This window comes from Gymnoscopelus braueri, assembly GCF_963280865.1.
Source record: "Gymnoscopelus braueri genome assembly, chromosome: 4".
In the NCBI taxonomy this organism is placed as follows: Eukaryota; Metazoa; Chordata; class Actinopteri; order Myctophiformes; family Myctophidae; genus Gymnoscopelus; species Gymnoscopelus braueri.
The window spans coordinates 19887775-19914719 of record NC_137605.1 but is presented as its reverse complement, the minus strand read 5'-3'; the positions used below and the strand labels follow the sequence as shown (position 1 = coordinate 19914719).

Here is a 26945-nt window from a genome sequence, read left to right as displayed (position 1 = left end):
GTCAGTTGGAATGCACGAGTGTGTGCTTCATTCTTCAGTGGCAATGGGAGAAATCCCAGGAATGGACTGTGTGTGTGTGTGTGTGTGTGTGTGTGTGTGTGTGTGTGTGTGTGTGTGTGTGTGTGTGTGTGTGTGTGTGTGTGTGTGTGTGTGTGTGTGTGTGTGTGTGTGTGTGTGTGTGTGTGTGTAATGTGTCCCCTTTAGTAGTTGTTTGGGTACCTGCCAAATGCATTTACACATACCTTGACTTTGTCCTCTGCAGTTACCCATCCTAACTATTAGGAGCAGCGGGCAACTATGAACAGCGCCCAGGGAGAGTGTGTGTGTGTGTGTGTATGAGAGTGTGTGTGTGTATCAGTACTGGGGGAGGTACTTGGGGAACAGGTAGAGGTCTTTACAGAGGGAGCTGGTGAACTCGGACATCTCTTTACAGCGGTGGTGTGCTGTGCCGGGGGCGTAACCTTCCCTCTCTTTGATGCGTGCGTTTACCTGGCCAGGTACAAAGTAAACACACAACACACACACATCTGTTACGATTAAGGCATTTAGCAGACGCTTTTATCCAGAGATACTTACAAATCACAAGATCAGAGCAAATGATCAGAGTAAATAGCGCATGTGTGTGTTAGTACCAATTGTAATAGTTTTGCACTTTCCAAAAAGAAAAGGTCATAAAAGGTATGAAAATATGAAATATATTGACAAATATTAAAACTAAGGACATTTTCTCAGATTTTTGTTTGTTACAGTTATTTTGTATTTTAATTCAAGGTAACTAAAACTTATTTTTCTCATCTAGTTTTTGTTATTTTGTTAGTTTTAGTTAACCAGTATACCCTTGTTGTGAACAAGCATTTATTTTTACCTGCACCAGCATGTCGGCAATATGGGTGTCTCTAGAGCGGCAACGCAGTGCTGTGTCGAGCTCCTGGATGTACCATGATCCTCTCTTGGTGTTTCTCATGGCAGCCGTGCCTGACAACAGGTTATAATTAAATACACAATCAATACAATTTGCACTGACCATATCGTCGCTGTTGGGCAGAAACCTTGTATCTCCATATTTAAAACGTTTTCGTATTTTTTAGTAATGGTCCTTTAACCACTTAAGCCCTATATTATACTTTGCCATATGACAGTGGCGCGCAAAAGTAGCGCAAATGGCCGGTTCACAGCGTGTTGTGATGTGACCACACAATAACTACATTGGATCCGTTGGAACGCAGTTCTTTTTTCCATTTCCTGAAAAGAAACGCTTTGGACTTACAAGGTTTCCATCCGACAGTGACGATATGTATTTCTTGTGAGTCGTGAAGACTCGAGTTTGAATCCAACTCCCATCATGTCAGTTTCCCCATCTCTCTACACTGTCGTATCCAAACATAGTGTAAATGTCCAAAAAATACAAATAATTATACTCTTGATTTACGTTCTCTTGTATTTTATTTCTTATACCTGGCACTTCTCTAAATTTTTATCAAACCTATTCGACATATAGGATCACAGAATATTGCCTGACATTATGTTTACCCTTTTTTTGCTCATAATGATGAGTTAATAAATGGAACTTTTTAGGACCGGATCAAGAAAATGCTTAAGATACAATAATACAGAGTATCTCTGGCCAGTCATCCATTCCTGAATATACTAACTACTAACATAAAAGTAAAATAAAAAAAGAATGGAAAATAAATCCACTCACAAATCTTCTGACCTTTGAGGGAGGCAAAGCCGCAGATCATGTCAGAGCGCTGGGGTAGTTTTATTCTGGGCCTCCCCGTCTCCTCGCTCTGTCTGGAGGCTGGGTCCCCCTCTCCCTCCCTCCCAGCGTCCCTCTGCTCACAGCTGGGAGAGCTGGTCCTGTTTGGACCGTCTGTCTGCACCACACCACAGTCCATCTCATCTAGAACATACAGGTGGGATGAGGAGAGAACGGTTCAAGTTTATCTGTTATTGTAGATCTGGGGAACATGCGTGTTTATTAATTAAGGATGGAATATAGATCACTCAAACACTAAGACATTACCAGTATGTTGATGAGAACATGAGATCCAGCACACCAGCATTCATTCACTTGTGTACTGTATGAGTCACCAAGGCTGATATTTTGTTACAACTCTTACTCGTGCTGAGACATCGATGCTGATATTTTATTGCCAAGAAGTCACCTGTTCTCTGAGCCACTACGGCTGATATTTACAAATTGTACATTTGTTGCAAAAATGTTGATTGCCAAATTGTCAGGTAGCTTACAAAGACAAATCTGCCCATATTTGGCACTTGGCTGGTGTTAATTTCGGACCCTGAGTCCAGAGCTATTATTTAGTCACGAGGATGGGACCCAAGTACAGGTGCTTCGATCACCGATCATCTGAAGCCCGATACCGATCATGTGGGTGGACATTTTTTTTTTTTTAAATATTATTTATTTATGTAGAATTAATTTTTACTATTTATTGTGTAGCAATAAAAGACTATATGTCTCAAAACACTGGCTTTCAGTTGAATTATTGCCAACTAAAGAAGTATGAATTCAAGAGTTTAAGACAAATAGTTGCAATTGCATTATTGCACATAGCCAAAACGCAGTAATAATATGGTCAATTCAAGATGACTACAGCAACATAGGTTAGCAGACGTATATTTGAGATGTATGATGATAATTTATTATTCCAGTGGTTTATCTACGACGTTTTTAACACGTTTTACAGTGCAACAACTTCACTTTGAGACCAGGGCTGGGCTAGTTCCCGATCCCGATACCATGGCCGATCGATCCGAGCAACTCTAGCCTTCTACAGATGCACCACTGAAAGTATTCTGACTGGATGCATCACCGCCGGCATGTGAACTGCACTGCCTTCATCCAGGATATAGACACCATAAGTGAAGCCAGTAGGATTTATCAAGGACACTAGCAATCACAGCTATGGACCGTTTCAGCTGCTACCAAATAGCAAGCGGTACCACAGCCTTAAAGTAATACTAGGTAACGTTTTCAACAAAACTAAAGTTAAATTGTATATCTTTTGTGAGTGGCAAAAGTTTCACAACACCCACTCCATGAATTTCACCCCCGGAAGCCTTTTATTTATATATTTTGTATTGAACGCTGTCGGGGGGGACTTTCCCGGGAAAATGACGTCATCTGGCCAGAAAACGGAACTACCGCAACGGTTTCCTGTTTGGCCAGGAACTACCGCGCTAATAACAAAAAGGAACCTCACGCTGATTTTAAGAGAATGTAGGATTGGAAGATCGAAAAAGAACAGAAAAAGAAAGCACAGCTCATGGTAACTAATGCTCCACTGGCTAAGAGAAACGATCCGCAGATCGTTAAAACAATTAAAAGATCGCTTTTTGAAACGCTTCAGGCGAAAACAAATGGAATTCTGGGTAATCGAGGACTACGGAAATTGTATGCAGTGACGGTAGTGACCAGCAGAGGTTGCTAAAAATCGTTATTTGTGAATCTGCATTGTACAACTTTAAGGTCCGGACCAGCAGGTTCTGGGACAGTTACTTCCACCAGGCAAGTTGAAGCAACTAGCTTTATGATCCACTGACATTAAAGCCCTGTTGCCTGTCTGTCTGCCTACCACACACACACACACAGACAGAGCTGTGCAAACACAATCACACATAAACGTGAAAACATCTTCACACACACACATGCTTCATTCATGTCCATCTTCAATGCCTTACCTCCTCTACAGGCCTGAATGAAGAACATCTTGGGTTTGTTCTGCAACAGAGGACAGTGGGCGTTGTCAAAGGCCTCAAACACCCAGTCCAGCTGAAACAGACAGAGGGGCACACGATGTAAGCCAAGTCACAAACTCCAACAAGACCTCAACACAGTATAGGTACATAATACGCCCTCAACTACGTGCAAAGTTAAAGGCAACAAGCCTGCGTTATTTGACAGAAATCTATGCATTTCCTGTTATTTCTGACCAACTTAAATGTCTATTATGTTTGATTAAATTAAACCCCAATTTAGCAATTACAATGGTAAAGAAAAAAATATTAGAACATTGGAAGGAGGGAGGGGAGTGCGTCTGAGAGAGAGGGGAGTGTAATGCCATAAACCATTCGAAGGGGCAATGTGATTGGCAACAATCCTAGTGACTTATTTGTAGATAACAGCACATAACAGCATGTCTTACTTTAATATCATCAATACATACTTTAATCATTCTCAATTCTTATCACTTTGGTGCTGGTGATATTCCTTTGGGGGTGGCTAAAACCTCTTTGGGGGCACCACAAATTCTTCTATGCAGGAAAAACCCTGATCTAAATGATATTCAGAACAACATTCTTTTATTGCATGTCATGTCATGTCAGGTCCTTTGCTAAAGTAGTGTGAGATTGCATCACGTCATAGTGCCTGCTGGAGCCTGGCAGATAGGGAGAGGCACTGAATGGTTGCTGTCCTGGATGCGGTGGTTCTCCAGACCAGTGGAATGCATAGAGGTAGCAACAAGTATGACGAGTGTTCTGTGCCCGTTTGATGTGCCCCGTCTTGTAAACAGTATTATCGGCTATGTAAACGTCTTGTTATTGTCTTAATGGACGATTATCAAGTGTTTCGCGGCTAAAACAATTCTTGTATTGTCGGATTTGGAGGATGCAGTCCCATTCTCCTTCACAGGTGAGAGTATCCATTGTTATGCTATGTTTAGTAGCAGGTAATCGTTCAGTCAGTGTACTGGTCTATCCAGCCAAAAGTCTACTCTGACTGAGCACCTTTGCTCTGCTATAATACTGGATAGTGGGTGTGAGCTGTTGTGACTGATGTCTTACAGCTCATTCTGAATAGCCAATGTGCCCTTCAAGAGTCATTCTTAACAATTATTTTGTGATATATTGTGCTGCTTATTGGCCAACAGTAAAATATTGCATTAGCAGTAGACAGATATATGTATATGGAAATCGAGAAAAAAACAAAAACATAATTATACCATAGCAGTAGACAGCTCCCAATTGGAGATGTATGTAATAAAGCTATATTAAGCTATTGATTTAAATATTATTTGCTTTGTACATCTTTGAAATACTAATTTAACCAGCAGTCTGCACCAGTTGTAGTAAAGAAATTGTGTTTCCATGGCAATCCCTGAATGAAAACAGACATTTACAACAGTTCCCACTATCCACTATCTAGGATTATAGCACTATGTCCGTACACACAGGAAAACAATGGAATGCGCGATTCATTCATCACCGCCACCGATTGCGTTTTGCCATCAAACCTGGGAGACTCAATGTTGGAGTTGCTGTGCGACGGGGGCTTATTATACGCTTGTTTTTAACGAGTTCTGTCTGAGTATAATTTCTGGCTGGCCTGCAGCAGAGAGTACACGCAACTTAGCGAGATGGCAGTGGAAACGCTCCCCTTCCAGTCCATCCATCTTTTCTGCTCTGACCCGCAACTCAAATTAAACACAGATGCACAATGTTTTCCTCTCCTCCTTCCCTCCTCGGTCTGACCGGCTGGTTGTATCAAAGCAGGTGCGTGCATTCATCTCATTAGGTGAGCACATTACAGCGAGTTCAACATGGTATCATATACTGTAGTTTTAAATTAATTACATTTTGGTAGCATGATGCCTAATAGCATGATACAATGAATTTGTATATTCATTTGATAATAACTTGTTTCAATCATCATTTGCTGGCAGGGAAAGAGGAGAGGCAAGATAATGAAACAAGCAAGCAGAAACAGACAACAGACACGGCACCAGCAGACACTGGCACTGAAAATAAAACTAATGTCACTTGAAAATCATATGAAATGTTCATAATAAACCTTTATGTTGAGAAAGAAATAGTCTCTTCGTTTTGTTTTTTAACACAGGCCTAAGTGGTCCCCAAAGGATGAGGAATGAGTATAGTCATGCAAAAGGTTTGACAAAAGCTGCTCCGCAGCGGCCACAGCACACCTGTATACACGCACACAGACACACATACTGTACACACACACACACACTCACCGGCAACAGCTGTCCATCTGTGCCGTAGATAGCACCTTCTACTCCATGTGAGAGTAGACACACCACACAGCTGTCCATGGTCCTGTGCTCCTGGCGTCGACGAAACTGCTCAAGGCATGCCCGCATGTCCTACACAGTGAGATACACAGAAAAAAGCTCAACACAGGCAACAGAAAATGAAAGATATCGTTGCATAGATGTCCAACTAATACACATCTTTAATACTGTCCTTGTGGGGACATCAAGGGCGATTTTTCATTAAAAATTCATTTTTTTTTTACTGCTTGCCCAACCTACGCCTATTTTGTACTAATCGTAATTTGGAATCCTAACTTCCCCCATACTATCCTTCAGGTTTCTTTTTGGTACACAGGGACAGTAATACATAACCCACTCCACACACATGCGCACGCACATGGAGAACTACCGATTTTTTCATTCCCCTTGGTAAGAGTGGCCCACACACAGAGAGATATTTCTGCTTCTCAACATGGGGTCCAGGGACCCCATGTTGAGACTTGAGGGGGTTCCAGGGGTTTTGCAGCTAAATCACTGATAGTAAAAACCAAATGGACCCTTGCGGGTCTGTAAGTCTGCGAGTGTACAAATGGAAATCAATTTCTCTCAGTTAAATGAACACAGGATTGAGTAGACTGGGGTCCCAGAGAGATAGCATCATTGCCTGAGCAATTAGCTCCATCTTTATAACAGGCCAGCAGGCAGGACCCTGTGAAGTGCAAGTTAAGCAAACATCTCCTCCATTCATTACTTCCTCTTTCTGCGTCCACAAACTAAACCACTTTACTAACAACACTGCAGGGAATCTGTATCAACCCGTGTGTGTGTGTGTGTGTGTGTGTGTGTGTGTGTGTGTGTGTGTGTGTGTGTGTGTGTGTGTGTGTGTGTGTGTGTGTGTGTGTGTGTGTGTGTGTGTGTGTGTGTGTGTGTGTGATTTGTTTGTTTGTCACTTGGATGTGGCTGGAAGCAGGCAATTACTGTACAAAAGAACATCTGTGTGAATGTCAACAGAAATGACAAGTTTGAGTGTGTGTGTGGGCTTAGGGCATTTGTTTCTGTAGTTTCCATTCACATGCATGTGTATCAGTGTATGGGCGCATATGGTTTGTGTTTGTCTCCGTTTGTGCGTGCGTGTGTGAATGTATGCGAGCGTGTGTTACCTGAGCAGGGAGGTTTCTCTTGACAATGACCACATAGTCCAGCTCTGTGAAGACCTTCCTGAGGACCTCCTCGTCCACCTCGCCTCCCTTCCTGGAGTCGAGTTCGGGGGCGGTGTGGGGGTCAAAGGTCACGTTGCTGATCACCATGGCGAAGCCCCGTGGTGACGACGTCGTTTTGTAGGACTGGAGCCAGACACAGTTCAGGAGAGAGACCGAGGGGGAGCAGGAAAAGTGAAAGAGAGAGAGAAGGGAGACAGAATGATTATAATGGAGAATTAAAACAAAAAGTTAATTAAAAACCCCCCTCTTCAAAAACAAACTATCTTCCATTCCACTTTCATCTATAAATCATATCTCCCTCCTCATATCCTGCTCTTAATCCAGTTTTATACTGTTTATTTTGAAAAATGTCTCCTTCCTCTCGTCTTAGCCCTAATCTATTGGAATGCATACGATATCAGCTAAATGCGTGAAATGAGAGCAGTAACATGCGGAACAGAGACCAGCATTCGCTGATAGCAAGACCCTAGTTGTCATGAGACTTTTTAAATAAATTATTTTATATCATTGCTCAGTTTCAGTCTATTTGTCATGTAGCTCTACATCTAGTTATGTCATAGCTAGACCTCCAGATAGAATGTTTCTCCATTCATAGTAATGTGTTCATTCACAGAAAATCACATATTAGAAAATCCTTTTCACAGCTTCGGTTGAAGCTAGTAGTACAGAATTCAATGAGAAAAATCATTCTCACAGCCTTGCAAGGCTGTCTTCTTTGAACCTACAGTATAGGGAGTGACTCAGCCTATAAGTGCAGGTTCAAATAGTTAATAGGAGAGTTTTTCACTAGAGTTCCTAGACAGATACCCATTACCCGCCTGTGACCTTGTTTAGAAGAGCATAAGGGCCACACAGGCCCAAAAATAGCATGCGATGTTTGCATTGACGTCATCCAGTGGGGGAGTGAGGTGGAGTTTTACCTGCTGGTAGTGGGTGAGGTAGAAGTCATGGGAGCAGGCCTGCACAGGAGTGGCGATGGGGCTGTCAGCATCCAGACTCATCTCCATGGACTCTGGAACACACACAGGATCATTGTTACACGCTGCTCTGCATGTCTGCTCCCATTACAATACTGGACTCGATCCAGAATGTCTCAACCACCAGAGAGAGAGCTTAAATGTTTCTGTAACGTTTGCAGCTTGTTGTGTGGTAATCGGAGCCTCTGGTATGACAACAAACCTTTGTATGAGTGCTGTGAGAGAGTGAGTCACTGACGGGGCGTGGCGCATGCAAAGAGCTACCACACTTCTCGGTTATATCACACGGTTATAATCACACGGAACACTTGATACACCTGCAGTTCTATACTTTGTCGTACGACGGAGCATAAATCAGGCATTAGTGACAGGAAAATACCTGTCTGTACACACAAGTCGAAGCATTCCAGTTCCCAAAGGAACTGTTAGAATAAAGAAAGCTTTTTCATTATTCTAAGTTTTTGGAGCATTGCCCTAGTTTACACCTCTGGGAAAGCAAATTAACTCAACCACCCTTCTCTTACCCACTCATTACTCAGTCTCCAAGGAGACAAGAGATAAATATTGTGAGCAAAAAATAATACTGATCCAGAGGGCCTTTTGATGTTGAATGCTGGCCACAGCGTATCAAACACTCACCATGTGTTCTGGGTCTCTTAGCAGCAATTACTTCTTCAGTGGGGAAAGGGAGGGACGAGTCCACAAACCTCTGAAATTCAAAAATCACACATGCATTAGTAATTAAACTGAATTACACTGGGGGAAACACATAAGTATGTGTGATGGTGGAAGTCAATCATTTTAATGCATCTACTTTAGCAACTCCCCTGTGGAGCCTACGAATTGTTTCGTTTTTTTTGTTATATTGATATACCCTGTTGGACTAAATTTAGTCCTTCCAGAAAAACGTGATTTTGCGATCGCATAATTCAATGCATAATCAGTCAAATGGCGCAGATCGCAACTTTCCGCATTTTTTCAAAATCTCACAATTTCACTGCATAAATTCACATAAAACCTCTGCATATTCAATTGCATAATCAAGGATTTTTGCCCGCAAAAAAAAAAAAAAATGCCCGCATAATGAAGGATTTTTGCCCACGTTTTTCTGGAGGGTCTAAATGACTAGCAAAATTATGACCAGCAAATTAGCACCATGTCAGGAGTCAGGATTCTCTGTAGGTCCACGTATGACTGTGATGTATTAATGCCTAATTTATACTCAGTCGCATTATGGCGAATCGAGTATAAATTGAGCTTAAGTGGCAAATCTCTGTTCCTCTCTGTCTGCTATTCACTGTCTGGAGGAGAGCTGTATGACTGGACTGTAGTTTGTAGGGATATATGATCCTAGCTCTCTCTGAATTATATGTGAATTAAGGCCATTGTGTAGGGTTGGGGGGGGGTGGTCATTTCAGTTATGGATAACGCAAAACACTGATTTCAGATTGTTTGTCACGTCACTGCCCTAACCTTGGTATCTTTCCTCTAAAGAAGGTAGCAAAACATGGAGCAGCACCTGCCCATTTTAAATCCAGTGTCTGGTGCAACTTTGGCTTTTAGAATTGAAAATGCAAAAGCGTAGTTTTATATCATCACTGTCGGGTGGAAAACTTGTATGTGCAAAACCGTTACTTTTCAGGAAATGTAAAGTGTTCCAATGGATCCAATGTAGTTATCATTTAATCACAAGCTCTCAAATCCTTTCATTGGTTAAATATTTCTAAAAATTATGACAACTGTGACATGCCTAAAATCTCACCGCGTGTTTTTCAATGTGAGCTTGTAGATCTGCTATTTTTGCTACTTTCGTGTATCACTGTCATGCGGTAGTAGGGCATTCAGTTATGGGGAAAAGAACATAAAAAATATGAAATATTGATATACAAGTTTTTTTTTCGTCAGCGACGCCGACGATATGACTATGCGTTACGTAAAGTCTGTCATGGCAAAATAAAGTATTGTTGTAATACAGCCAAGATGCGTTTGCAACTGATTAATGCAAAGGAAGCATGGAGGGAACCTGTTGCATTACTTGGCCCACAGAGTGACAATGGAAACCAGTTTAAGTTCCCAGCAGTTCAGAGATGGCAAAACGCATCACACAGACAATATGTAAATGGTGCATTTATATATAGCGCTTTTATCCAAATCCTTTTTATCCAATTTTACATAGATTGTGCATTACACACCCATTCACACACACATTCATACACCGATGGAGGAGGAAACCATGCAAAGCACCAACCTGCTCATCGGGAGCAATTATGGGTTCAGTGTCTTGCTCAAGGACACTTCGACACTAACTCTGGGGGAGCCCGGGATCGAACTGGGAACCTCGCGGTTCCCACCCGGCCGCTCTACCGGGCCACTCTACCCCTGAGCCACTGCCGCCCCACAATAGACAGACAATATGTCATTATATCTGCAAAGACCTTTATCCATAAAGTGTCAGCTAAAATGTAGGTTTTTGCGACATGCCGTATGAGGTATTTACAGAATATCTTGAAAATATAAATCAGCGCTCGGGGGGGCGCAGTTGTGAAGTGCCTGCCCACCACCGCAGAGGTCGTTGTGGGTCCGAATCCACTGTGGTGCATCCGGCTTTGTCAAGCGTCTACACAAACACAATTGGCCCGTGTTCGGGGAGGGAAGCCGAAAATATAAATCAACTGGTCATATCCCATGGAGGTATGTCTTTAACTTTTTGGTATACTGAATGAGAATAATGACATCATCACAATATACAGTATATAAAACAGCACCCTAAGAAAGTGAAACTATGTATCATATTGTGAGGTCCCTATCGATTCCAGTCCATCTAAACACTTGACTAAAATACATGTCAACATGTGACTGATAGTGGATAGCAGTTATACATGCGTATCCCAAATTATTTACAAATCTCTAGACAAATCAAATGAGTTGTTTCTTCCTACACTATGTCAGTTGGATGGGAGATTGTGACAACTAATACAAAAGGTTGTCTTGGTGCTCCAGTCTCATCTTCTCTAGTGTCTGTATGACTGGCAGCCCTGTCTGACACTTTCTCAGGCAGAAACCTCTGAGGGACTCCATTAAGTGACTATAGAGACTGGTAGTTCATGTCCAAATGTAGCCTGTTTTTTTTTTGTGTGAAAATGTTTTGTTCGTCTAGCATTGATTTAAGCAGTGCAAATTCTCTCTAGTACTCCGCATGTTTATTGATGACTCTTGTTGCCATCTACATTAATTATGTGTATTGTGTGGGAGTATAAAGTATGCTGGGTGTGCAGACAAATTCCTTGCAGCATTGGTTGATGTGACAATTAGTTACTGAATATTGATTCAGTATGATGTTGAGTGTGAGCCTGTCCTTTTCAACAGACCCTCTCCAGAGAGACATTAGAGTTTGCACTCTGATGTCTGATGTATACTTGGTTGGGCGCTGTGTCGCACACCGAAAATAGCTGTGCATGTTTGCATGCATGTTCACATCATGTGTGACATTCTGGAGGAGAAATCACACACCTACTAGTATAAGCAGCATAGTGGCCTACCCTATAAACTCAGCATCCCCTTACCTGGGTGTTCCTCTCTGTGCTGTCTCTTTCCGGGGCCTGGGCTAGCAGGTCACACAGGTGAAGCTGTTCCGTTTCTTTGAGGGCACAGCAGAAGCTGCTGAATGCCCGTGGACCTCGCTTGGGGAGCAGGAAGAGTAAGCGCCAGTTACGCTTGTGAGAGGTTTTCTCAGTCTAGAGCAGAACAAGAGGTGACAGGTGAGAAAGGAAAACCATGTGAGATCATTTAAGAGACACACTGGGACAGCCTGGTAGCTAAAACAACAAGTGCTCTAAAAGACACAATCTGTATATTCGAGGTTAGAATCTGGGCTCCATTTTCTGTCTATCTACACAAAATTAATTGTAGGGGTGTGCCACAGTCACATTCATAGATCCAGGAATACTAAATGAGGGCAAACATAGAGGTGCTCGAGGGTAGAAGAACTATAAGTTACAAACGTAACCCCAGTTATTTGAGTATTACGAGCAAGATGTCTCGCTTAAATAACTGTGGCATGGTGAACCGAGATTACGCAATGGATTGTATGAGAGGCCATAAAGCTCCTTTAGGGAGATTTATGCAGGAAGAAAACAAAAGTATAATTATTGGACAAGGATGATTTTTCTAAGGATTTTAAACACAACAGGGTACATGGGGAAAGGGAATTTAACGAACAAAATGTCACTAAGTACTGCATAAAGGCAATCTCTTCAATGACTGGTTCCAATTGCAAAGGAACATGGTAGTATTCAGTAAAACATGAAAGTGAAATGTAGTCTACTCTAATCCTGGTACTGCCAAGTCAACAATTTGAGCATAAACATTTTGGGACAAACACAACTAAAATTAATAATAATAATAATAATAACAATAATAAATAATATAGCTCACAACGTGTCGCGAGCTTGTGTATCGGCTATATTTGGTGTAGTGTGTGTGTGTGTGTGTGTGTGTGTGTGTGTGTGTGTGTGTGTGTGTGTGTGTGTGTGTGTGTGTGTGAGACACCTTGAATTACATACATACCAGAATACTCTCTGCCATGCTCTCTGTAAGAATGTCGTCTGCCTGCAGTGTTTGAATGAGCATTTCGTCCACCACCATCTCTCTACAGAGGACAGTGGATCGCTTTCGGAGAGCGAGTCGGTCTCTCTCAAGCATCCCACACGCCAACATCCTGCACAGACAGACATAGACAGTAGATACGACACTAGGTTATATATCCTCACTGTGACAGTCAGCAGAAACAAAGGCTGAGTGTGGAATCAAATCTGAAGGAGAATGAGCTACGTGTCTTTCTTTTCTGTGGAGATGTGAGAAGTTGAGTTTCTATAATAGCCCCCCAACACTGGACCTTTGGGTTGTATAATGTTATTGTCTTTCCCAAAGGCAGAACAGGGTTCTTCTTTTAGTGCATGAAGTGACATCAACATGCATGGTGAGGTCTCTCTTAACATTGACTGTTGGTAAACCACAGGTCCCACTCCCTCCCTACTTCCCTATCAAGCCAAATGTACAAAATCCAGTGCAAGAAAGCAGTTGGTCCGCATCACTGGTGACAGTGGCTGAATGTTTAGACCCATACCTACCCACCACCACAGTAAAAACTTGTGGCAAGTTTGGATTTCCCAACCTCACCTCCTAAACAGTAACAAAGCATTGCCTCACCCATCGATCGTCGTTGGCTATGCAAAACAAATAACAATACAGCATGCAAAACAACTGGCTAGCTGCACCCAACTTGATGTCATCGAAACAAAAAAGACAACACACTGTCCAACACTTTATGTGAATGAGACTGGCTAATTACACATGCTAACTGGCTAGCTAGCTGGATTCGGAGTGTCCTGTGTAGGTGTAGGCTTCCCCTCTCTCTCAAAATGCACAAGTTACCGAAACGCATGAGGTCCAAAACCTACTTTCGAGCGTTCTTGTGCCTCCTCTGTATCGTTAGAGCAAAAGCGGCAGGTATATTCCACACGGACTTGGCTGTATTTCACACAGTTTAGTCACACATTAATAAACAACATCACGTCTGTTCTCCGCATTGCTTCCTTCCGCGGGGTATGCAGAGAGAGAGTAGTAGTGAGAGTCGGGAGGCGGGGTTACCACACGTTGTTTTGGATTTGAGCCAATGAGAGCGTGTGATAGTGTGAAGGACGTTTCCGTTCGCCAATCAGCAGTAGGTTCACAGTAGGTTTTTACAGTAGGTTGACGTACTGTAAAACAGTGGGCTCCATAGTGTTTTTGAATTTGAATTCAAAGCTTCTATCAATAACTAACCAACTGATAAGAAGCGGCTGTAAGACAGGCACATACAGTCCTCTAATAGTAAGCAACCAGAGGGGGAGAGGGAGGGAGTACAGTACACACACACAGTCTCTCACACGCACACACACGCACGCACGCACACACGCACCCATGCACACACTCAGGCATGCACGCGCACACACACACACATACATATATATACGCACACACACACACACACACACACACACACACACACACACACACACACACACACACACACACACACACACACACACACACACACACACACACACACACACACACACACACACACACACACACACATACATATATATACATATGTACTAAATACATTCTAAATGTGTGTGCATGTGCATATTAAAATTGGCTGGGCATACCTCTGACATCATACTGACTCAGCCATAAACAAACCAGGGCCACGTCACTATGACAACATAACCATAAAGCACGAGTCAGCTCCATATATGGGCACAAAAGGGGGCATGCCCATATCTGGGCATATTACTGATGACATCAGGAATCTCCATATATGGGCATAGTAAAAGGGACAAGGACTGACAGATACAGAGATCTCCATATACTGTATGTATGGGCATAAACAGGACAAGAACTGACAGATCTTATATGGGAATATCAGCATGCCCATATATGGGCACATACTGATGACATCATGGATCTCCATTTATGGGCATAAAAGGGACAAGGACAGACAGATACAGATATCTCCATATATGGGCATAAAAGGGACACAGGTAGACAGACAGAAACAGACAGACATCTCAAGAGACACAGACAGGTACAACGGGTACCCCGACAAAGCCCCAGACACTATGACTCAGACATTGGTTCTGATCGGCAGTGCGAGTTAGGTGTGTAGATGTGAGGGTCGAACTCTAGATGCGGGTCGAACCTCTAGTATAGGCGGGCGGACCACGTCGTCACGCTCATGTCACCATGACTCAGCCATAACCATATAAGGAGTTCCCAATGCAGCTACGCCCAAAAAGTGTGTTGTGTGTTGTCTAACCTCAATGTGTCATCATATATATATATATATATATATATATATATATATATATATATATATATATATATATATATATATATATATATATATATATACACAATGTGTGTCAGTATGTGTGTGTGTGCGTGCGTGCGTGTGTCTGCACGCGCGTGTGCATGCGTGCGTGCATGCGTGCGTGCGTGTGCTCACGCGCGTGACAGAGAGAGAATGAGAGAATATATGTATACTATACACTCACATACACCCACCTAACATATTCTTCTCTATTTTTCTAGCTCTCTGTTTGTCAATCCCCTTCCTCTTTTTCTCTAGCAGCTCTCTCATTGCTCTTCCTCTCTGTGTGTGTCTGTCTGTCTCTCTCTCTCTCTCTCTCTCTCTCTCTCTCTCTCTCTCTCTCTCTCTCTCTCTCTCTTTCTCTCTCTCTCTCTCTCTCTCTCTCTCTCTCTCCACCTATTCTCAGGCCTCCTTTGCCCTCCCCTGCTGTCTATCTCCTCACCTCACTGTGTGTGCCGTCAATAATTGATGATCCTTTCTCACTCAAAGGGTAACAGGTCCAAGAGAGCGGCGGGGAAAAAATCCCTCTTCCGTTTTCCTTCCTTGTTTCCAGACTATCTTTAGCCCTCAGCCACATGTTGTTCACCACTGCATGGCTGTATCAGAGTGTGGCGATCAATAGGTAGACAGGGCCTATACCTGTTACTGTGTTACTGTATGTCAGGGGCCGCTGTTTGTCAGTGTGTGCACCTGTGGCCATGTGCGGGTTAATGCCACATTACCACACTGTGTGCTGACAGCAGGAGACAGGGAAGGAAGTGTAGAGAGATTAAACGGGTGAGGGCTGGGAGAGGGGGGGGGGGGGGGGCTGTGAGGGAGGGCTGGAGGAAGAGGAGTGGGAGGTACAGAGTGATAGAGTGAATTAATTCATTTTCCAATTCAGACCCAATTGACTCTGTAGCAGTCTCGAGTAGACACACATACGCTCACACACTGTCAAAGTCACACACACAGACACAAACGAACACGATTACGCTGACTGAGCCACAGCCATGGAACGAGAGAAGAGGAATGACAAGTCCTTCTCCAGAAAGAGAAGTTTCACTTTTGGGGCATACGGAGGGTGAGTGTAAAACAGGCTTTGTTCAAATTGATGAGTTTGCTTGTGCAAAAGTCACAGATAATTTAGGAAGATTAACATGCCTGAGTAATGCTGAATGAATGCTTCTTTTAGAATAGACATAATGGTCCTATATCCTCAGTGTATGAGATGGTCTAGTTTTTCATTGACTTACCACTTCCTTGTTTACAGTGAGGACAGATTAGCAAGTGAGGATGAGACAAGGTGAGACTTTGTCATTTCATAGAAGGTTTGTTTTTATGTGAACTCAGATCTATAATGTACTCACCGTTCAGACACTAGGCTGCTGTTGTACCATATGCACTAAGTAGTGAATGAGAAATGACCAGCTGTGCTCTTTTCTGTGCAAATCCACTTGTTGCTGCAGACCTGAACCTGATCACAACATACTGGACATTGTGGACTCTCCAACCAATGAGAGCAAGCGTTTTCTCTCTGCCAGCAGCAACCAAAGGGTGATATCACATGCAATACCACCATCCACATGCATATGCAGCAATAAGCATTAATTTAATGTCTTCATGTGTTCATGTGCAGTAACTTATTAACTCAGTGTGTTTTGTCTGGTCACAATCAGAATTACTTTATTGCCAAGCATGAGGTTCTTACAACAAGGAATATTCGTTGACTTCTGGCGCTGTGACAACTCCACTACAGCAAGAAATTATCCATTTAGCACAATATTTGTTCTGTGGCTTCCATTAAACCAAAACTCCAATATGGAGAAATAAAGTCTTGAACAAGAACTAGACTTTATCGTAACATGAATATTTTTGTGAAATGCAAAGTGTTTCATGTATGACTGTTAAAGTGTAAACATGGACCGTGCCATGACAGTAAAGCTATTCCAGTCTCTGTCAGTGATCTGTCTTGAGTCAGCGTTTGTCATGTTCCTCTTTCTCTTCCTCCCACATTTCTCTTGTCCTTTCTCTGACTGAACACCTCCTTTCAGTCTAGACATGCATGCCACCTCCCACCTTCCCGTCTTTCTGACACTTTTCATTCTCTGTTTCAGGTGACCGAGCTGATTGAGATCATTGAGAAAATACAGGTGAGTCCACCCCCCCCCCCCATACAATCCCCATTATTACTATAAACAGTAATGATCAAGAGCAGCACCATATACGGGTGCATTGTAAGTCGCTTTGGATAAAAGCGTCAGCTAAATGACTGTAATGTAATGTAATGTAATAATATGCGGGTCAACTATGGTAACAGTGGACCTGACCTTTGACCTTGGACACAGAATTCTGAAACAAACTAATTCAAGCTCTTTGATCCTGAACTCCTGTATGAAGTTTCATTCCAATTGGAATCCAAATGAAGGTGGTAGAGTGATGACAAGAATCATGGCCGGCGCGCCCATTAGGCAGAGTAGGCAGTTGCCCAGTTGCCCCCCCCCCCCCCCCAAAAGGCTCCAGGTGGCGCTGTGGCAGAAAACGGTGGCGCGGCGCTGTCAGACATAGGATAGGCTCCTGTCCTCTGTATTACTTTCTGTTTAAAGAGACTGAGGTGCTCTTATTATGAAATGGGGAGGGGGCGCCAGGAAAAATATTGCCCAGGGCGCCAAATTGCCCAGCACCGGCCCTGACAAGAATAGTAACAATGACCGTGACCTTTGCCTTGACCGTGGGTGCAGGATGCTGAAAGTTTACACAAACTTGTTCAAGCTTTTTAGTACTGAATCAATGACCTTTCATTCAAATCAGATGCCAAATGAAGGTTGTAGAGTCATGACAAGAAAATATTTCTAGATGAACTAAAGGGTTGAAGGGCATATAAACAAGAGCCTAAAAGTCCCACTGGCAGCCCTTAGAGGCTGTACTGCCCTTTACACATAGTCTTGCGTAGCCAGGCGATCTCAGATGTCCCCCTGCCAATAAGAGTTGGAAATCTACATTCAATATATGGGCTAGAAGAAAACATTTGCTAACAATCATGATGACGTCCCAGCATGAAGGACCGCCCTAAAGCCTTTGCACTGGTTCTGCAATGCTGTTATTTTTATGTTTCCCACGCCTGTGTGTACGCAATGTAGGCGTTCCCATGCCTACATTGAATCTAGATCGGTAGGTGGAGATCTCCGATCCCAAAATCTGTAGCGTTCATCCTGTTGTCTGCCTATTAGATTGAGATATCTTGTGTGCAAAGCTGACATTTTTGCCTGAGGGTGGGGGTAGAGAATACACCTTGGTCCATCAAATGGTTCAAGCAAGCAAATGCTTTCATCCATCCATTTGATTTTGGGATATCTTGTGCAAGTGGAAGTCATGGCCTTAGGGTGGTGCAAGAGGAAAGGCAATGTGGTCACCAAAATCTTTATCCTCCAGGGAGCATGAATGCGGTCGGCAAGTGTTATGGCAATCCGACCCGGAAGATTTTGAGATATCTTGTGTGAAATTGGACATTTTGGCCTAATGATGGGGCTAGAGGAAAGGCCATGGGGTCAACAAAATCAGCAGGGACCATCCTCTGGGAAGCACTCCACCGTTCTTTGGGACCAAAGTATTGGACGGACGGACAGATGAACGACTGAACGACTGGCACTGCCAGCTAGCGGGGGTAATAACACAAAGAAGTCAGAGTAGAGGTTTCGTATGATCTTGTCATGTTGGCTTTTGTCTCCTCCATTAGGGAAGCAGGATAGAGGAGCAGAGATGTGAATTCCCTCTACCACTGAGGGTAAGTCCTGAACAAATCATAGTATGTGTGTTTGCATGTACAACCTATGTATCAATGCACGTGTTTCATTGACCTTTCTTTGTCATAGCCATTACAGTTGAGTTGGTTTGTTTTCACCCTAAACAATAATGGTGAACATCCCATCGGGGAGTTGCTTGGCAAGTTGTTTGACAACTCAGACAGTGTGCTAACCACTGACTCAGGGACATGCCTATGACATACTGTAGGTGTGGATGTGAATCAGTCTTATGATCTGCGTTGTGTGCTATCTTGTCTCTCTACACAATCTTCTTAATCTTTCCTGTCATTCTCCCCTGCATGAAGCAGACATTCTTTTGAAAAGTCAAATCATGTGGATCTCGGGATCCAGATGGGAATGGCGTGGCTTCAATGTGGATCTGGGATCTACATTGAAGTCAATCTTTTGACAGCCCCAATTATTATAATAATAATAATATGATATACTGTATATATTTTAAAAGAAAGGTGTTAATCAACGCATCTTTGAACGCCAGATGTCTTAGGACTATGCTCATTTCATTTCACTTCAATTCTATCCCAGGATCATCTAAAGATGGGTGGCAACCTGCCGCTCATCCTGCCACCCAAGGTGGGAGGCTACTGGATAGACCCCCCTCTGGAGAAGCTGGTGGATATGAGCCCCACCTCTTCCCATCACAGCCTGGGCCCACAGTGCTATGACATCATGGAGCGGGACAGCGAGGCTAAAATCTACCACGAGTTCTTCCGCTCGCGAGTCAGTAGGCATTGTCTGGCTATGTGAATTTGCTTGTTTTATGTAAGGAATGTTTTCATTGTAAAATTACATAGAGGAGAGGAGTGTTGGCCAGATGATTAAAATGGACCGTGGTGAATGTTTTTAAGACTAACAGTCCTTGGCTGATTATTTCCCCCAAAATAAAATATACAATTATACAAATGTACTGTATATTAGAATATTAGTTATTCATGGTTATCATTATATTATGTAATACTGCATTTGATTATGAAGATGTTATGTTGCTAAGCTGAGGGACTGAGTTCAATCTGTCCTGGACAAGAATTTTCAATGTTATTCTCTTCATCAGTACCATCACTCGTTCACTGCGGTGGACCCCTCACTGGGACCATTGGTTCTTTCTGTGTGTTTAGAAGAAGAAGAGAACAGGCTACGGGTCATTCTAAGGTGAGGACTTTTTTCAACCTTCATGTTTCCAGGGAGTGCTGACTGGCATGGATGGATGCTGTTCTACACTGTAGAATCTAATATCCTGCTTAACACATTCTTCCCTGAGTGCTGGTCAGAGAGCTGGTCAGAACAATGCTGTCTACTGTTGGGCATAATGTATCTCCATTGGACCAATGGCAGGTTAAGTGCCTGGCTTAATGGCACTGTGATGGGAAAGGATAAGGGGTATTTACTGGTGAGGATCGAAAAACGTTGTCAATGTTTCTAATAAAGTGATTCTTACTTTATATATAAACACTTAAACTTCAGTGGATCTGTTTTTTAACTTGTGATGGGCCTAGAGCCTTGCAGAAGAACACTAACTATATAAGTTTATGTAATAACATGCATTGCTAGTATGGCTGCTGATGTAGAGACTTCTACAGAAATTGTGTTTTATTATATTACAGAATGAAGGAATGCTCTTTGCATGGCGTATTCTCTCTCTCTCTTTTTCCTAATATCCCCTCAGCTGTTGAGCTGACTAAGGTACTGATGCATTCTTCATATACCGACTGTTAATCACAGTTTAGCACTGAGAGATTACTGACTCATAAAGGTAAACCCCAGTAGTTCTTAGGGCTTTTTATCCCATTTGATTCAGGATCACATTTAATATACCCAGTTATATCCATAAATACTATAAATGCTATTAAACCATATTCAATCCACTTTGTCTGTGTGTTTTAAGTGTCAAAGGTCATGACTTGGTCATGGTCATGACTTCATATAAGCAGAAGCTACCCATAGATGCTACACGAAACTACCCATAAATGCTACAGATGCCTGATAACAAAGCCAATTCCCTTTCAGATGCTCTGTGACAGTGTGTCGGTGCCCAGGTTCGAAGTGGTCAGCTACCTCAAGGTATAACTACATACATTTGGTATGAATTTGGCATCCATCCCACTGCCTGCCTGCCTCCCTGCCCGCCCGCCCCCCGCCCGCCCGCCCGCCTGCCCGCCTGCCTGCCTGCCCGCCTGCCTGCCTGCCTGCCTGCCTGCCTGCCTGCCTGCCTGCTTGCCTGACTGCCTGCCTGTCTGTCTGCCCACCTGTCTGTCCACCCGCCGACTGTCCCTCTGCCTGTGTCAACACCTATCTATCTTGCTCCGTAACTCATTTAGGCTCCAGAACTCATAACAGCATTTGACGAGCACCGAGTGTCTCCCAATTTCAAGTTTGGCATCTTGTACCAGAAGAAGGGCCAGGTAAGCTGTAGTTCCATATGCCCCAATGTTTACAATGCAGACATTGCATCATGATGTTCACTCACTCTCAGTCATTGTACCATAATATTGTTGCTGTTTCTTCCAGCTTAGCGAGGAAGACATACTTAGCAACAATATGGAAAGCGAGGGATTTCGAGAGTTCCTGTCTGTTCTGGGTGACATGGTTCAACTTCAAGGCTTCACCGGGTAGAGTACAGAATACTGACATGTTTTAAACCAGGGGTCCTTAAGGGGGTGCCAGGGGGTCCCCAGCAAAATTAATTAATATAACAAAATCAGTTTAACCACATTGGCTAATGGAAGATAGCCGATCTACAATCCCACAATGCATCACGATGCGATGCGTTATGAGCTAATTACATATATGACCTATCAGCTGATGCCTGATCTGATGTCTTCACTCCTCTTACAGATTCAAAGGAGGTCTAGATGTGTGTCACGGACAAACAGGAAGTGATGCTGTCTTCACCACGTTCCACGAAAGAGAAATCATGTTCCATGTTGCAACAAAACTGCCATTCACAGAGGGTGACCCTCAGCAGGTTAACCACTTAAACTATACTTTGTTGACCGAGGTCCCCCAGGGGTCTATACTTGGTCCCCTCCTTTTATTCCTCTCTACACCACATCTCTTAGATGAAATTGCGATCTACAGGCTTACGTGTCACATTGCGATGCATTGTGAGATCTACTATTTTTGATGAATGTTTGCTCCCAAATAGGGACGCTAAGGTTCATGTGGTTAACTACCATATGGATTAAATAACCAGTAACAATGCAGTCATTTAACTGATCCTCCTATCCACAGTGATTTACAGTGAGTATTCAGCTGTAAGTCTTGTGAATGGAGACTTGCATAATAGGCAAAAAATAAGTGCTAAGTGCAGACATTGACCAAGGAAGTTGTTAGCATCATGCACTAGAGACATTTGGTTAGAGATGTGCTACTCACAAGGGATGACTAGGATAGTCCATTATGCTTTTCAACAAAGTTTTGCTTTTTTAAATAAGGCAGAGATGTAGGGGGACAGGATATTGAGTGGGGGCGGAGATGGCGAAAACTATGCAACATAGCTCTCCTTAAACTGGGGACATTATGATTAAGCGGTTGTTTAATGGAAATAATAGGATACATTTACAGCAGGCACTGACAGACTTTCATTTTTCCTTCTCATCACCCCACTCAGTTACAGAGGAAAAGACACATCGGCAATGACATCGTTGCGCTGGTCTATCAGGACGGCCACACCCCTTTTCTGTCTGATGCCATCAGCTCCCACTTCCTGCACTGCTTCCTGGTGGTGCGGCGGGTCTGCGGAGGAGACCAGGAGGACGGGGCGGCAGAGCCAGTAGCATACCAGGTGAGTGGAAACAGGAACTGCAAAATATATATGTCTAAATCAAATTGTCTTCTTGTATCAAATTGACACACTTCTGCACACATATCAAGGACCCCTAAATTGATATGTATTTGGCCACAGACCCCCATTTGAAAATACTTTGTGCCAGGGACCCACATAAGAGAAGAATATAAGATAACATAAAATAGCTGATCTACATGCTCACAATGCGTTGCATCGCTACGTGTTGTGAGCTTGTAGGTTGTCTATTTTTGAATAGCCAAAAAATAAAATAGAACTTTAGTGTTAAAACTATTGCTCATTTTGATGGGGACCCCCTGAAACCCCCCCTAGGGATCCCCACTTTGAGGCCCAGGGCTTTAGGTAAGGTGAGTTGCTCAGAGGATATGGTATTGATGACCCTTGTTCCCTTTTCCATTTGTTTAAAGGTGTCCGTCACGGCCAGGGAGGATGTCCCTCCCTTTGGCCCCGCCCTGCCTGACCCGCCCATCTTCTCTGATGTAAGAAACCAAGCCAAGATCCACAGAACAGAGCTTAACTGACCGTGTTCTCTTCTTCCATCATACCTGCCAGAGGTCGATTCAACTGCATTGATCTCATCTTAAATTGACACTGAAGACATTTAGCATATTATCAGTGCATTAAACCTTGTATATCCATATTTCATCTTTTAGTTTTTTCATAAATGAATGCCCTGTTTTATACTTTGTCTTATGGAAGTATCGCATACAGTATATTGAAAATAGCCAATCTAATTGTAAATCTGCTATTTTCGCTAATTTTGAACATTTTGCAAACAATCTTGCATTTTTCTAAAACATTCACCTATAATGACATATGCTCAATATGGGGATGCCAGGTTGAAAGTGATGTAGTCTGCCTTTGTGGGTTTAACTTTAACCAATGAAAAGTATTAACAAGAGCGTGTGACAAAATAATAAACTACATTCGATCCATTGGAACACAGGATCTTTTTCCATTTCCTGAAAAGTAACGGTTTTGGAAAGCGGGTTCAGTGTCTTGTTGAGGACCTGTGATCTTTTGGTTACCAGACAGCCTGCTGCCTGGGACCAGAAGGGGGGGAAATCTTTCAACATACACATATACAAAATGAATAAACTGAAGGAACATTCATTCATTTAATTCCAAAACACTACCTATGAAAAAAGGCATGTCACAATCTTTAATTAAAATAATAGCTAATAGTACAAAATATTATAGTGATCTTTGGGCCAGCACTCATTTGTGTCATTATTGTCATTTGAAGATATGATTTTGGAATGAAACCCAAACCCAGAAGATTTTGAGATGCTATTTCACAGACTCGTTTTGTCTTTTTTTTGTCTTGCAGACTTGCCTCCTGAGAGAGTTCCTTCTTACCAAGCTCATTAATGCAGAGATCTCCTGCTATAAGGCTGAGAGGTTCAGTAGACTGGAGGTAAGCTAGATCTCTCTCTCTCTCTCTTTCTTTCTTTCTCTCTCTCTCTCTCTCTCTCTCTCTCTCTCTCTCTCTCTCTCTCTCTCTCTCTCTCTCTCTCTCTCTCTCTCTCTCTTCCTACTCTTCTTTTATCCTCTCCTCTTCTTGACATGTCTTCCCTTAACTCTTTATCACCACCCCCCCCCCTCTCTCTCTGTCTGTCTGTCTGTCTGTCTGTCTGTCTGTCTGTCTGTCTGTCTGTCTGTCTGTCTGTCTGTCTGTCTGTCTGTCTGTCTGTCTGTCTGTCTGTCTGTCTGTCTGTCTGTCTGTCTGTCTGTCTGTCTGTCTCTCTCTATCAAGCTGCGTACACGTTCATCACTCCTGGAGGGCTTGCAGGCTGAACTGTCTGCACGTTCCCAGTGCATGCTGGGAGATGCGTCACTGTCTTCTGAAGAGGTCAAGGGTGTGTCTGAGAGCAGTGGAGGATTCATTGAAAACTTCAAGGTATTTGTGTCCTGCATACACAAGGGGCTGATGTTGTTTCCCTCTCAGGTCTTATCTTATATGGCACTGTTTCCCAAACACTGGGTCACTTTTTTATGGGTCAAGACAAGAGCAAATGTCCCTTTATTTTTTGTTTCCTACATTTTGTTTTTGATTATTATTAACAAAACATTTTCCAAAAGAAATTTAAAAAATATATATAATTTTCATGAACAAATTCAATGATTTTTCTAAAGAATTTCATGAATAAATAAATAAAAAAATCGAAGAAATTCCATAATTAGAAAACAAATGTATTGAAAATAGCCGATCTACAAGCTCACAACTTGTCGTGATGCGACGCGTTGTGAGCTTGTAGATCGGCTATTTTCACTAGCTTGGGTCCTGGGAAAACAACAACTTTCTCTTTTGGGTCTCGAGCTAAAAGGTTTAGGAACCATTGTTATATGTTATGCGTCTTTATAACATTTAGTTTAGTTTATTATGTATTATAATGTCTTTAATTAAGCTTTTCAGTAAAATCTTGCCTGAGAACCACATTTCTGAGATTGATTGATTGACTTACTGATCAATTGACTGATTGACTGATTGTGTAATTGATTGATATATACTGATATATATGTCTTGATAAAATTATGCATATCATATATTTGTACATATCTGTCAAAAGGATAAAACACAATAAACCCCAAGAGCTTATTAGCATTGTGTTCCTTTAAGATTGTTATAGAATTTAATTAAATTGTGTTAAGATGAAGGCTAGCATCATTACATTTGTCTCACTCATCAAGTGTTATGCATTAAATGCTTCCATCATACTGTCATCTACTTATTTATTTTATTTTAAACCGACAGAGAGCCATAAGAGTGCGGAGTCATTCTTTTGATACTCTTGGAGTTCCAAAGAAGATTGCTGGGATAGCAACACAGAAGCCCAAGGTAAAGATCCTGATGCCTTGTGAGCTTGTAGATCTGCTATTTTTAGTGTGCAACACTGGAGCGCAACTAGTATAAATTAAGCATAAGACATTGTGGCAGGATAGGCAGCTCACTTTAAGTAATGTAAGATTTTGTCAATGTGAAAGAGTACAACATAATACTTTAACTGACATGTGTGAATGTAGTTCCTACAGTATGGATTACCTTTGTGTGTACACATTGTTTGAAAAGTATTCAGCTAAACCCTGTTTTGTTGTTATATTCCATTTCCAGACTGCGTATACAGAGAAGGATGGAGAGAGGTAAGATTGATGAGATTGAAACAAGGCCTCCAGACTGTGTAGACTAGAGACTTCATATGACACAGTCATCTTTTAAAATCACCTACAGTATGGAAACACACTAGCGTTCACTGTTCATGTATAAACTTTGATTCTATACACTTTTAATTTGTTGTTGTTACTTCTGTTTTTTTGTCCTTTTCTGAAATGCTTAAATGTTTAATATATTACTGTTTTCTGTTACAGTTTCCATACAAAACAGAAATATAACATAAAAGAATGCATGTGGATAAAAGTCTTCTTCTTCTTCTTCTTCTTCTTCTTCTTCTTCTTCTTCTTCTTCTTCTTCTTCTTCTAATAATAATAATAATAATAATAATAATAATAATAATAATAGTTATTATTATTCTACACAATTTGCTGAAAACGGTGTCTTCTCTATTTTCCAGTGATAAATCCCTGGGGCCAACGTTCCCTCTCATAGACAATATGGGATCTACAGCGGGCAGGGGAGAAGAGAGCCCTCAGGAAGAGTCCTAAAGGGACATAATTCATTAATGTGTAGATTTGTAGACGTTACTGTATATAAAAATCATTGCTATATAGTATTACTTGATTATCCTGGTGATGACTTGTATGTAAATAGAGAAAAAGTGGTATTTATTGCAAATATAAAATTTTACTGTCATAGAAGTGACATGGATAAAGGTAAATAAACTTGTATTTCAGTGAAATGTAAAATGTTATTAGAGCTAAAATGAAATTATTGTTAAATAAAATAAAAATAATTATCTCAGTTGTCATTGAAAGATGGTTTGTTTGTGCAAATTGCACTGTCGCCAGAGGAGGGCAGTAATGTATTACTTGTACTTGGAGTTAACGGGAGGGGGGAGCAGCGTTGCCATGTCCACTTATTACAAGCTACTTTGGGCTTGTTTTTCCTGTTAAGTTGCTTGTAAAAACTGGTAGTTGCATGTTGCAGTTTTTTGGGCTTGTTTCTAAAGTGTAGTTGCTTATTTGGGCTTGTTTCCCAATTTCAAATAGCCACAGCCTAGTTGCTTCTTTTGGGGTTGTTTTCATAGACCTGGTTGCT

At 42.2% G+C, this 26945-nt stretch overlaps 2 protein-coding genes across 4 annotated transcripts; one reads left to right on the top strand and one right to left on the bottom strand.

Moving 5' to 3' along the window:
• Positions 1 to 69: 69 nt before the first annotated feature.
• Positions 70 to 13816, bottom strand: casp2 (caspase 2, apoptosis-related cysteine peptidase). Of its 2 annotated transcripts, none has more exons than XM_080427504.1 (11): positions 13674 to 13816; positions 12781 to 12931; positions 11778 to 11948; positions 8854 to 8923; positions 8158 to 8249; positions 7178 to 7360; positions 6000 to 6128; positions 3706 to 3796; positions 1703 to 1903; positions 866 to 975; positions 70 to 489 (listed from the first exon to the last, which is right to left on the bottom strand). In XM_080427504.1, the coding sequence occupies exons 2-11, from the start codon at positions 12928 to 12930 to the stop codon at positions 355 to 357; spliced, it is 1332 nt and encodes a 443-aa protein (XP_080283630.1). In that variant the 5' UTR covers position 12931; positions 13674 to 13816; the 3' UTR covers positions 70 to 354. The 2 variants fall into 2 exon arrangements, with proteins under 2 accessions (XP_080283630.1, XP_080283631.1); XM_080427505.1 differs by having other exon boundaries at positions 1715 to 1903.
• rap1gapl (RAP1 GTPase activating protein-like) lies at positions 4533 to 26836 on the top strand. 2 transcript variants are annotated; one of them, XM_080427499.1, is made up of 19 exons: positions 15992 to 16193; positions 16383 to 16415; positions 16579 to 16666; positions 17227 to 17262; positions 18846 to 18893; positions 19456 to 19650; positions 19982 to 20079; positions 20532 to 20610; positions 20935 to 20988; positions 21246 to 21329; positions 21436 to 21536; positions 21763 to 21892; positions 22538 to 22711; positions 23140 to 23211; positions 24063 to 24149; positions 24489 to 24632; positions 25488 to 25571; positions 25845 to 25873; positions 26302 to 26836. In XM_080427499.1, the coding sequence occupies exons 1-19, from the start codon at positions 16123 to 16125 to the stop codon at positions 26390 to 26392; spliced, it is 1698 nt and encodes a 565-aa protein (XP_080283625.1). In that variant the 5' UTR covers positions 15992 to 16122; the 3' UTR covers positions 26393 to 26836. The 2 variants fall into 2 exon arrangements, with proteins under 2 accessions (XP_080283626.1, XP_080283625.1); XM_080427500.1 differs by lacking the exons at positions 15992 to 16193; positions 16383 to 16415; positions 16579 to 16666 and adding an exon at positions 4533 to 4657.
• Positions 26837 to 26945: the final 109 nt, after the last annotated feature.

Bases quoted from the DNA above. Each gene is read 5' to 3' on its own strand.
- casp2 (XM_080427504.1), bottom strand. From the start codon at position 12,930: ATGTTGGCGTGTGGGATGCTTGAGAGAGACCGACTCGCTCTCCGAAAG. The intron at 11,949-12,780 runs GTATGTATGTAA...GTTCTGCTCTAG, and splicing joins GCATGGCAGAGAGTATTCTG to ACTGAGAAAACCTCTCACAA. The intron at 1,904-3,705 runs GTAAGGCATTGA...TGTATGTTCTAG, and splicing joins CATTCAGGCCTGTAGAGGAG to ATGAGATGGACTGTGGTGTG.
- rap1gapl (XM_080427499.1), top strand. From the start codon at position 16,123: ATGGAACGAGAGAAGAGGAATGACAAGTCCTTCTCCAGAAAGAGAAGT. The intron at 16,194-16,382 runs GTGAGTGTAAAA...CCTTGTTTACAG, and splicing joins ACTTTTGGGGCATACGGAGG to TGAGGACAGATTAGCAAGTG. The intron at 24,150-24,488 runs GTAAGCTAGATC...CTCTCTATCAAG, and splicing joins AGAGGTTCAGTAGACTGGAG to CTGCGTACACGTTCATCACT.